General features: G+C 34.6%; 1 protein-coding gene across 4 annotated transcripts in view; it reads left to right on the top strand.

Moving 5' to 3' along the window:
* Positions 1-12,621, top strand: part of RYR2 (ryanodine receptor 2) — a 423,080-nt gene that overhangs the window by 331,893 nt on the left and 78,566 nt on the right. For all 4 annotated transcript variants that reach the window (XM_080588287.1, XM_080588286.1, XM_080588285.1 and 1 more), the window contains 5 exons: positions 2,409-2,458; positions 8,038-8,098; positions 9,048-9,286; positions 10,826-10,907; positions 12,426-12,556. In XM_080588287.1, the coding sequence (XP_080444413.1) occupies positions 2,409-2,458; positions 8,038-8,098; positions 9,048-9,286; positions 10,826-10,907; positions 12,426-12,556 (563 nt within the window). The remainder of the gene's footprint in view (positions 1-2,408; positions 2,459-8,037; positions 8,099-9,047; positions 9,287-10,825; positions 10,908-12,425; positions 12,557-12,621) is intronic.

Raw genomic sequence — 12,621 nt, 5'->3', positions numbered from 1 at the left:
GTTTCTAACAGCAATATTGAGCATAAGTAAGTAATGACCTTGACTCTTGTGTCATTTCATGGACTGATTTGGTCTGGCAGCTTGGCTGAATGGCCTTCTCCAAAGAATGAAAAAATACTTTCAAAGAGCATGCATCTAGATTATTTTCCACTATGTGAGCTGCTATATTTCTTTCTGTAATATCCTGGATAACAATATTTTAACAGTTGTTAAGTAAAGCCTCTTCAATAAATCCCACACTTCTAGAATATTTCAAACATGGAAATATCAGCATACATGCTGCATGGATTCAGGACTTCTACACATATGCTCTCTAGTTGTGTGCATGAGATTTCCGAATTTGTAGCCCAGCAAAAAGATCAGAGCTGCTGTCAAACAATTGAGTTGTGTGTCTTCTAGAATTGCCAGCCAATGACAATAAAACACAGGCAAGGAAACCTGGATAAATGTTAACTATAACCAGTGCTGTTGTGCAGCTGATTTCTTGAGTGTCAAGCTAATGGAAAGTGCGTTATATGATCCATTTTCTGAAGCCATTTTAAGGGATTCCCATCATTTTTTTCCCTCATTTGTAGAGAATTCTTCAAAGCTAAATTTTGGATTTTCTGTTGAGTTTTCCCTTTAGATATGTTTGTGTGTGACTCTTATGTAGGTTTTTCTTCAAACCAAAGGCAGTTTCTGGCTGCTTGCTTTTTCTGATGAAGATTAGCTTGCATTTTTTGAACTATGGAAGAGTATTTCGCATATCGTTAATGCAGTGACTGTCAAGAAATGCAATAAATATTTTGTGTTCAGCAAATACATTAAATTCAGATCAATTTTCTGGGAACATATGGGTCAGACCTCTTCCTGAAATAGTGTGACATTATCTTCCATTTATTTGTAAACAACATCGTCAGGATTGGAGTTTTTGCATTTCTTCTTCACTATACCATCTTACAAGTCCTTGTATTACTGCAGTTATGTAGAATTATTTCTGGACATGAGTCTAAGTACTAGACATTTAGACTTTTTTTTTTCTGTGAATTTACACTGTTGACTGTGGAGGATAATAGGTTCAGTCTGACTTTGTGAAAATATAGCATCTGCTGAATGTTACAGTCAGTTGAGTGACATTTGTATGTTAGAAGAAAAGATAGATTGAGAGCTACTTAATGGCTTCATGGTGGACACAACATTTATATGACAGTAACATACACCCACTTTTCCTGTTGGACTGGATGACCCAGGATCCTCAGAATATAAAGTGTATATGCCTGCCTCATGGTATAAGTGAACAGAGATCCCTGAAGATGTACAACCAGACTCTTTTCTAAAACAGAGCAGTTGCTGTTGCTGTAATGGATCACTGTGCACAGGCTAATAAGGTGGATTCAACACCACATTAACCTGGCTGTTCCAATTCTGGACATAAATGTTTCCATTTGGCACCATGCTCTCATCTGTCAATGGAACAACATGCTCAGATCTCATCCATGAACTATGCAGACATGCTTATGTGTCTTTTGCTTTTATATCAGAAGTTGTTAACTGGCCCTTATGCCCAGTAATTAAATAGCTTAATAAAATGACATAGTATTGTTCATGTCATTTTAACAGATGCGGGTTTTTGCAGCACAACAAATAACACCAAAATTTATGTCACTGTTGTAGAAAATTCTCAGACTGAATTTGGACATGAAGATTGAACTAATCTCTCCTAAATTTGGAGGCCAGGTCAATTTGGGTAGGACAGTGTGGTCCTGCTTCTATGAACTAACACAAAACTTCATTCTTCTGAACGGAACACTGCTCATCAGTACAAAAGTAATTTACACATATGAAATTAAATCATTGATCGTATCCATTTTTGTTTGTTTAAAACCATATAAGAAGCTATCTTTTATGTTGAGTTACATTGTTTCTCATGTTGTCATGTTTTAAAAAGCAGCGTATTTAAAAAGAAATTCTCACTGTGTTCAAGACAAGATCTAAATTGGATTAGCTAAACATCTACCATCAAACACTTCAATTAATCTGATTTCCTTACCTTTTGTTTTCAAATTATCAGTGATGTCCTGAATAGCACACTGACCATATTTTACTTCTTAAAGCTTCAATGGTAATTTCCCTGTGGGTTTTCATATAGGACGCTTTTATATTAATTAGCTTTGCTTTTATTTTTATTTTTTCTTGTTTGTTTCTTTAATTATAATATGTGCTTATTTAACCATGTTTGTTAAGGATATGCACTTAAAAACTCTTTCTTTAGTACTCTGTCCCACATTCTGCTCAGATAATTGATTCTTTCTGCGTGACATCATGTTGCTTTTCCTGCTCATATATCAGCTGTTATTTTTATCTCCCCCCCTCCCTTTTTTTTTTTTTCTTTTTCCTTCTCTTCTCTTTTATTTTTCTTTTGTCTTCAGCCTGTTCTGCAAACTTGGAGTTCTTGTCAGGCATAGGATTTCACTGTTTGGTAAGAAGACCCTTGACAAATACTAGCATGGCCATCACTTGGTTTTCTTTGCCATTTTTGCATTGTGTTATGTGCTGCTTTGTTGCATGCTGCATGGCTGCATGGCTGAAATGCATGGTCTTCACAGACCACTAATTGTTTAGGCTGGTAGATCACAGAATTTGTTAGTTGAAATAAAAAGCTTTTGTAGTAATCAGGTGGTGGTGGGAGATGTTGTTTTGTTTTTTGTGTGTCTTAACCAACATCTGGATTTCATGACTCTACCAAAAAATTTGACTGAGTTATTTATAAACACATATTTGTTATTTTTTATAATTCATTTGGGAAAAAGGGAGTATCAGAACTACACATTTGTATTCGAAAATCATTTAGGAAAATTTGTAGTAGGCTAAAATGCTTATTGATGTTCTGTGGAATTCTTAAATATTTCCAGATATGCTTGACTCCACATATGCATGTCTACAGTCTTTCTGTTATTATGTGAATCTAACAGGGTCTGGGTACTTGTCTTATACCATGTGAAATCACTTAATTGAAGTCAATTTGAAATCTGTGTCAAGTTTAAACACTGTATGTAATGCGTGGCACAGTCATTAGTCTGAAATTTTTTCTTAAGCCATGATGATAGGAAATTGCACATCCTATGCATGTATAGCTTCTATGATGGATGTATTGCAAACTTCAGCATCCATGAACATATCTAATTGGGTAATTATCTAGCTGATTAGAATTTGATTAAGATAACATGCATCTAACTCAGCTCCTACGTATTTCATTCAATTTGAAGAGAAGGAATTCATTTGCTGCAACATTGTAGTGTTCGGAAACATTATGAAAACAATTAAACTGAGAAGAAAGAGTGGAAGTTATTTGGGGGATGTTGCTTTTAAATGTGTTTTGGGATGATCTGAGTGGGTTTTTGTGTTAAGCCAAAAGATCATAGAAGGAATGAAGTTATTCCTGCAGCTGTGTGGTGGTGCTGTAGCTTTTTGTGAAAGGTGGAGTATGTCAAAAACCTACACATAAGATCTGGTTTATACCCTAGGTTATTTCTTCAAGGAATGAACTAGTTCAGGTATACTTTTTTTTTTTTTTGGTAATACTTGCTGTTGTTGCTATTTGAATCTGTTTTTCTCTCTTTTTTTTTTTTTTTCCTAAAATGTGTAACATTTCAAGTTCAAAATCTGAGTCAGTGTAACTTCTAGAGTACTAAAGAAGGGATGTTTTCTGTTCCACCTCTCACAGCTTACTTAGTTTCTGTTCTTAGGCTGGGTTCAAGTTGTAGGAGAAGTTAGATCAGATGGTATCAGATGAGTATTCACCACAGCTATGGTTTAGTTTTTAACTCAAGTTTCCTAGTGTGCAATAACTAAGAGAATACAAAGTCTTTATGCCAACACAGAAGTATACTGTATTTTTCCGTGAGTTATGACAAGGTCACAGTAAGACTCCGAAGCATGGTTGTTACTGTGAACATACTAACTCAAGTCAGTCACCTTACAGCTTGCTTTACCTTGACTGCTAATTATTTCATGTTAGAAAACCCAATCAAAAGAATTGTACTTCTTGTAGCAATACAAAGGCCCATGCAGAAGAGGTGAAGATGCTCATGAGGACAACCTTTAAGAACACAGCAGGAGCCTAGAAAATTATTTTTGCATTTTGGAGGCTCCTTAAATGAGCAAGAGTTGCTTGATAATAACCTTTTGGGATGGTGTGGAGTTTGCTATTTTACTGACATTCCAGATAGGTGTTTTATATTTATTGTGAATTTGAATGGTACTTCTGAGGATACAGCTGCATGTGTGAAAGTCATTAGTAAAAGTCCTGTAGTATAAACTGTATGTAAGTCTTGATAAAATGGGAAATTAAACATAAAAGTCTTCTAGAGTGAATATAAGCAGTTAATTGCATCTGAGATCTAAGATGGTCACTGAGACTATGGAACTGTAATTCAGCATGGAATTATTATTTCTTTACATTTTGAAAGTAGATTTTGACCCCAATAATCTACTATTTGTTTGAGAGCTGTATTCCTGCATCAATAAGATTGATTTATGGTCATTATTATTAGTGGGCTGGATTCTAAGGTTTTTAGTGAATAATTTTGGAGAGCTGAGGATTTTAATATATATTTTCTTGTTTTAAAAACCAAATTTCTGTGAGTAGCTTGATTCACTTTCTATGCTGTTAAATCTCTGGTAAGACATTCTTTCCATGTATGTAAGAAATTAAAAAAATATATAAAAATCTCCATATAAGTAATGCAGTGCCACCTAACCTGAAACAAAAATTAGCTGAATAAGACTAATAATAAGAGTGGCCTGCTTTTGCTCACTCATTTTGGGAACTTAGAGAAACTAATCAGAAGAGGACTTCACTTCAGATAACTAAACACAGTTGTACTGTTCATGGCATCAATTGCATTTGTAAAACATGCTGAACAGTGCTCCATCCATCAACCTAATACTTATGTTAGCTCTTGGGGTATGTTTAACCTTAAAACCTCTTGAACTTATGTGTTTTAATATTTGCATATGTCGGGTCTCCATTGTTTTATTTTAACATTTAGTTGTATGAAGAGTTATGTTAAAGAACAGCTTGTTTAGCTTTTTATCCTGTTGTTGTACCTATCTGCTCTCTTTTCATGATTTAGTGGAATTTTATATACTACATATTCATTTCTACAATCAGAGTGTCTTATGTCTAGCTTTCAGGCTTCTGAAAACCAAGTACATATTTAATAAAAATGATATTTTTATTTAATGAAAGTATGTATATCCACTGAAATATTGGCAATAGTAATAAAACTGATTTTATTAGAAACCCCCTAGTTTCAGGTTTCATGACTCAACTTTAAAAAAAACAGCTGGCCTTCTGAAATTGACTTCTGTACTCAGATTGGAAGCAAACTGAGTCTTGAAATGTTCAATTTAAAAGTTTTTTTACAAATCGTATTGGTGGCATTTTAAAGTAAAATATTCAAAATACTTGTTTTTGTGTTTTTTTTTTCTTTATGTGTTTTAGAATCATAGCGAAAACAACTAAATGCCTGGCATCAAACAAAAGCAAGACACAGAATTTCCACTGACTGTAAACCTCCATTTCAGAGCAAATTGTATTTTTAAAGATTTTTTAAGAAATTCTGTCTGAATTTATAAACAAGAGGAGACATTACAGGAAAGAAGTTTCATGATATTTTTGGAAGTCTTTTTTAGTGTTATACTGATAAAACTGGCAAAACTTTAATACACGAATTGAAGTGTGCTGTATTTATCATGCTCTCTGAATTCTCCTCTGATATACCAGTTGAACAGCAAGGTTTTTCCAGATTACTGAACTCAGTGTATATTTAGAACTAAGAAAAATGTTTTTCTGTTTCTTTTAAAGTGGATTAACTGATTGGCCTCATTTTTCCTTTAATTAAATGAAAAGTGGCAAGTGTCTCATTAAATTGCATATACAATGCTAGCTTCCAGAATATATGAATCACTGTACTGTCAGAATTGGCAAAATTCAGTTATGCACACCCACCTCTCAAAATGATTTATCCTGAAAAGTCACCACACAATTGCAAGTTGTTTTCATATTATTGTCATCAAAGAAACTTCCAGTAAATTTAAGCTAGATGATTCCAAATAAAAAGTATAGTACTTTAAATAAATGGGGCAGTCATTAAAGCTTTTGTACCCTAAAGCTGAATAATACAAAAACATAAGGTGGAGATTCAAAACTATTACTGATCTTCTGTGAGTTGAGGTAGTCATGTAAATCTGTTTTTGGAGTGAGGCACTGAAGCTGACCCTTTTAGACATTGCTTACCTTGCATAGTCTTTTAATGTTGCTTCAGAACATGTCTTTCACATCTCAGTAGAATTTATGAAAATTTTATTATCAGTGGAAAAACAAACACTGCAGCATCTACTATGGGGATATGCCTAAATCTTGTCTCATTTTCAGAATAACTGGATGAATTTCTTAATCTTCCATCTGGTTGCACCTTAGAAAGTACCTGATTCCTCTTAAACACGTGGCTCTTGTGTCTACATGGTATAAATAGATCACCAGGTCTACTTTTCAGGGAAATGGAGTGAGCATCTCTTTACTACACAGCAGCTTTCAGCATATATACATCTGCACATACACTCACATTGTGTGACAATTCAATCCACAGTCTTAAGGCAGGGTTGCCTTGATTGTTTCCCTCTATCCATGCTTTCATTGGCATCATTCTGCACCCTCTTCTTCACCAACACTGGCATTCGTGTCACTAGACAGTAAAATAGTATGGAGAAAAAATAGGGGTTGACAAAAATAGGAGCTGATGGAAAACTTTGGGGGTGTAGGGTGGGAGGAGGTGCGGAGTTGCTTTTTTTGTTTTTTTGGTATGATTCATTTTGGCCATGTCAGCTTCCTTGTCTGGTCATTACATTGCATTACCACAAAAGTGCCAGTGCAAAGAGGGTGAGGCCGCATGGCCAGGGGCAGCCACAGAAACTGTGGTTCAGGTTTGTTTGATCTACTATGTGTTTACAATGCAACAGTCGTGTCCGTCCCGTCCCGTCCCCCCCCCCCCCCCCCCAGTTTTGGTAACAGAATAGCATTCAAGGTGCTGCAGTAAACCTCCCACTCCATCCTTGCAGTTTATCTTTTCAAATATGTATTTCAATGAAACACTTACTACTTTAGGTTTTATGTTTGTTGATATTTTCAAGTGAAATAACTACAGTTAATAAAGCATAGGACCCTGTATGCAGACTGTGGTATTTTCAGTAGTCTGCCTTAAGCATTGCCTGTTTTATTTATTTATTTTTGATTGAGAAACTTTGGAAGTATAAAGAAGCAAGAAAAATTATTTTCATTTTTGCAGCAATTTATGTTTTTTTTTTTTAAATCAATTAAATAAGAAATAAGCTGTGGATGAAATTTATATAGCCTAAATCTGCCCTGGATTTAAAAAGTGAACTTAGAGGTGACTTATACATGGCAACATCATAGGCTGTGCATGTACATACAAGGTGTGTGTGTAAGTTCTCCTTTTACGTATGTAAGTGTGAAAGAAAAAGTCATTGCAATGGGAGATGTGTGTTGTCATATGTGCCGCACTTGATCCTGCTATGAATACTTGTAGCCTATTGGTAACATCAGGGAGCTAAACTTCTTGATGACACCGTATGTAAGAGCAGCTTGTGAAAATTAAACAGCTTTCATTTTACTGAGGAGGAAATAAATGTTCAAATAAACTTGAATGAATTAAAGCAAAGTTTATAAAACTTAAAATGAACGGCAGACAATACACTGTAGGTCTAATTAACCCCACATTTAAGTGCTTTCTTCTTGATTGCCTCAGCTATTTGATGAGAGATGCTTTACCGCCTCTTGTCACTGCATTTTTGCAAAAGGCTAAGACAACAAACTGCATGTTTTTTAACTTGACTGTCAAAATTACACAGAAGTTGAATTACTCTTCTGCAATGTCATTTAGTCTTTCATTAAAACCAGAGACATGGTTGGCAGAGTGTAGGTATGGTCTAAAGTATGCTCAGTTTAATTGGTGGGTAATTTTCCTTCCTATTTAGGAAATGATGCAACATCAATAGTCAACTGTCTTCACATACTGGGCCAGACCTTGGATGCGAGGTAACACTGAATATATTTTCTGAAGTACAAAGAAAATCACTTATAAGAGAACAGTATCCAGTCAGATTTGGAAAACCTGTGTAAGGCTACAGTATTTCAAAACTCAAGGAAGATGTTCTCGAGAAAGATAGTGCTGAAAAGAATTCCTGCTGCAAAATAAGTGTTTTTTTTTTCTTTTTTTTTTTTTTTTTTCTGCTTATCTAGGGGTTGGAAAAACAGTATTTTTATCTTATGCTTTAAGTTTTGGTTCAGAGTGGTAGTGTCAAGGAACTGTCAGCTGTACTCTCATGTGCTTTTAATCACATGATTGTCTCAAGACCACAATAACATTAGAAATATTTTGTTCTTTTGCTTATGCTGTCTAATAAAAATAAATGAATCAGGAGTTAAGTGCACATGGGGTGCAGTGAACCTCTCTCAGAGTGTCTTCATTGCAAAGTTAATTCTGGTTCCAATTTGAGGAAAAAAACTCACACCTTTTATGTTGAATTCAGTGCTACGTCTAAGTTGAGTTGTCTGCTTTAGCCATAGTGAAGTTTGTAGAAGATTTAAAAAAAAATAAAATAGAAAAAATAAAAAAATCCCCCAACCAACCAAAACCCAGTTTGAGATAGCTCCTCTTTTCCAAGAATGATGAATTGCAGGACTTCTCATTCTTCCTCTTTTTTTCTTTTTTTTTTTTCTTTTTCCCCCCTCTGAAGGCAAATTAATCCCTGTCTTTAATATGATCAGTATTTTGTCAATGGGAAACCAAATACAATACCCTTATTTTCTTATGAAACTTTTTTTTTTCAGTATGTTGTTCTGCTGTGAAAAGATTTTATAATTCCAAAAGATGAAAGATTTTTCTTCAGATCTTTTATATACTTCATATAAGCCAAAACTAGACTTTATTCCAGGCTTGTTTAATAGAGTGTTCTCTTTCATTCTCTTTGCATGGTATATACAGGACTGTGATGAAAACTGGTCTGGAGTCTGTTAAGATGGCACTGAGAGCTTTTTTGGACAATGCTGCTGAGGATCTGGAGAAAACAATGGAAAATCTGAAACAAGGCCAGTTTACACACAGCAGAAACCAGCCCAAGGGAGTTACACAAATCATTAATTATACCACAGTGGCTCTCCTGCCAGTTCTATCTTCATTATTTGAGCATATTGGACAGCACCAGTTTGGGGAAGATTTGATATGTATGTATTATTTAGAGATGCCATGCTACTATCCATAATGTCATATAGTAAGCATTAATAATTTCTCTGGTGTGCAGGTTTTAGTGAACTTTCTGTGAATATTAAAGCAGATGTGTCTGCAATTAGACAGAAGGCTCAGTTTTGGTTTCTGTGCCATAGATTCACTGTGGTTTTGTTCTTGTGTGAAAAGTTCATTTAAGTTAATTTGTCTTTGCTCTGTCTATACCTGAGGTTGTACCCCTAGAGTGATGGTATGCTATGATACCTGCCCCTTGACTCGGTTTCAGTTAGCAGGGAATGTGGATGGCTGCATCTTAGATCCTAAGGAAAAGTGTAAGGAGTTTCTGAAGAACTGAAAGAATAGGTACTGAAGAAGGGAATGTATGTGAGACTTCATTTCTGTAGAGATTCTGATTGTAGCAGATTGTGTCATTTATTTTCCCAAGCCCAGTCTTTGCAGGAAAAACTTTTGTAGTCTCCAAGACAAAATTTTAATTGTATGTGTTTTAGGAACTCAACAAGAATTCTGTTGTCCAGTCTGTATTAAAGGAGGGTTTTCTGCTTCTGTACAGCTAACTAGCTATAGCAATACCTAAGAGAAGGATCTGGAAGAATAGACTTTTTTTTTTTCTTAGAATCCCCCCAAATAATTATTTAAAATAGCCTTAAGAGAACTGTTCGCAACCATTTGCTTTTGTATTGATGGACTTAAACGTGTTGAGACGTAAACATGCACTTTGCTCATTAAATTATTTCTGTAAAATTCAGGAGTCTTTGACAGTATCCAGAAAAAAAAAGTCATCTGTGGTGTTAAATATATCACTGCTTCATCATAAATCACTTTTTCAGTGATTTTTCATTCTCTTATAATTCTGTTTTGAAACTGAATAATTAGCCTTATGTGATATTCTTAATCAGCTATTCTATATATCTCATGTTGCTGTCAAACTCTCAATTTTAGAATTCATAAACTGAGAAAGTTACCAATTGGAATTGCCTACTTGTAAGATTATCTTATTTGTACTACTGTGATGACAGGCATCTTGACCTGGTGCTTGTACCTAAGAGTATTACTATGTTTACAGGGTACTCCATGGTGTGATCATGTACAAAGGTGGTTTGTGTGCCTGAGATTACTGTTAAATACTGAACTTGGAGATGAACAGAACTAAAATCACATTGTAGTAAAGAGACGGACTATGTTGCATTGACACATTTTACATAGATACTAGATGAATAAATTCTCAGGTTATGCAGTTAAGACAGTATCATTGAACAGTTGGTATGCAATTAATTTCAGAAAGTGAGTGCACTAGTTAAATACGATAAAATACAATTGTAATCTTAGCTGATAACTTGGTATTGAATTAAGTAGAAGTTTTGAGTAAAAAGTATGGCATTGAAGGGTCAGAAGATTATTTTTGTATTAGAGACATTGCTATTGATTGTCTTTGATAGATTAATGTCATTTATGTAGTTATTGTCAGAAGAATTGTAATGAGGTTATTTTCCTCATACCTATCATTTTCTTTTCTTTAGTGGAAGATGTTCAGGTCTCCTGTTACAGAATATTGGCCAGTTTGTATGCTCTGGGAACCAGCAAGAGTATTTATGTAGAGCGGTAAGAAGAAATGTTCCTCTATATTTATTATTTGTAGTTATACTCACTTTAATTGAATATGCAGTCCAGAAAGCAATATAGGAAGAGGTGGTTGTTGGAAACGTATCTTGAAAGAAAAAAGGTGCTTAGGTGTTAAGCAGAATCCAGAGGCATTTATTGTATTATACTTAAAATGTTACATTATACACTTGTCAAAATAAATTAATTCAACAACAATTACAGATAAAATAGTCTGACTTAACAATAGATAGTACTTTATTTAAGATCTAGCTGGAGAACTGTAAAGATATGTTATTCAGTTAGGCTACTGTTGTAATTATTTCTTATATATTCATAGAATCATAGAATGTCTTGAGTTGGAAGGGACCTTAAATATCATCTAGTTCCAGCCCCCATGGGTAGTCCCATAGCAGGGGATATATAATAATCGATAATTATTGTGTATGGTTACCTACAAACAGTGCAAGCGGAAAGCAACATAGCATGCTTCTTTTATGTGTATGTAATGGATATATACCTGGATTATGAAGACCTAATGAAAAGAAAAAAAAATGTAAGAAGGAGCAAGTGGGAAAAATAATAATGAGAAAGAAGTTAGATTTAATAAAATGAAGTTAACAAACTGGATCAAGAAAGAAAATAAGTTCCTAAAATGAGTTAAGCTATAGACCAAAGATGAATCTTGTGATCCGTGAGTTTGGAGGCCTTTTTTAACTTCACAGTTCACTTTGTTCCTGGAGTTCTGTCGTCTGCATGGCTCAACTTGCTTAGCTAAACATTTGTCACGTTTCTAAAATTTGCTCTGGTCACTGGATTGGAAATCCAAACAAACAGTTTTAAATGTCCCCTTAAGGACCTAAGTGAAGTGACAGGTGATCACTTGCTTCTTCATGGAAATGGGCTTTTTACAATTTTGACACATTTAAAAATTTTGGGCCTCAAATGAATGCTGTCATATGTTTGAAGAGAGCAGTATTTTTCTGCAAAACTTGGAGGTATTAACCAGTATTAGCAATTTAGCATTCTGTGAGGGCTTTTTTTAGCATTCTGTGAGGCTTTTTTTTCCAGGCTAATATCTGCTTATTACTATGTCTCGGAAGAAGGAAAGTTTTGTAATTCAAATACAGTAGTCATATTTGGTCTCTTGATACATCAGTCTACTCAGTAACTTTTTCTTAATAGTAGAAACTATAAAGTCAGTAAAGCTGAGAGGAAAGGAATGCAACAGAAGCCATTATTATGATGACTTTGTGTTTTCCCTGCATGTTCCTCATTTGCTTCCAACTAAGTAGTCTATCTTTGACATTTTATGTCACAACATTTCATTCATATATTAGCAGAGTTTGTGGTACTTCATTTTCTACTACCTTTTCTTGCGTTGATGATCCTAATAATGTACTAGCTTATCTATTTGAGATGAGTACATCTTAGAGTAAAATAAAGGCTGATTTACAACTACCCCAGAGTGTATTAATTCATCAAAGATTTGTGTATTTAATGATGTTTGTTAATTCACAGGCAACGATCAGCACTAGGAGAATGCTTGGCTGCCTTCTCAGGTGCCTTTCCAGTGGCTTTTTTGGAAACTCATTTGAACAAACATAATATCTACTCCATTTACAATACCAAGAATGCAAGAGAGAGAGCAGGTATTTCTAGAACCTCACATGATGTTTATGAAAAAACAGATTTCTCTATGAATGTTGTTTGCCCT

Source organism: Anser brachyrhynchus (assembly GCF_964034855.1).
Source record: "Anser brachyrhynchus genome assembly, chromosome: 3".
Lineage (NCBI taxonomy): Eukaryota > Metazoa > Chordata > Aves > Anseriformes > Anatidae > Anser > Anser brachyrhynchus.
This window is presented reverse-complemented; position numbering and strand designations above follow the sequence as displayed.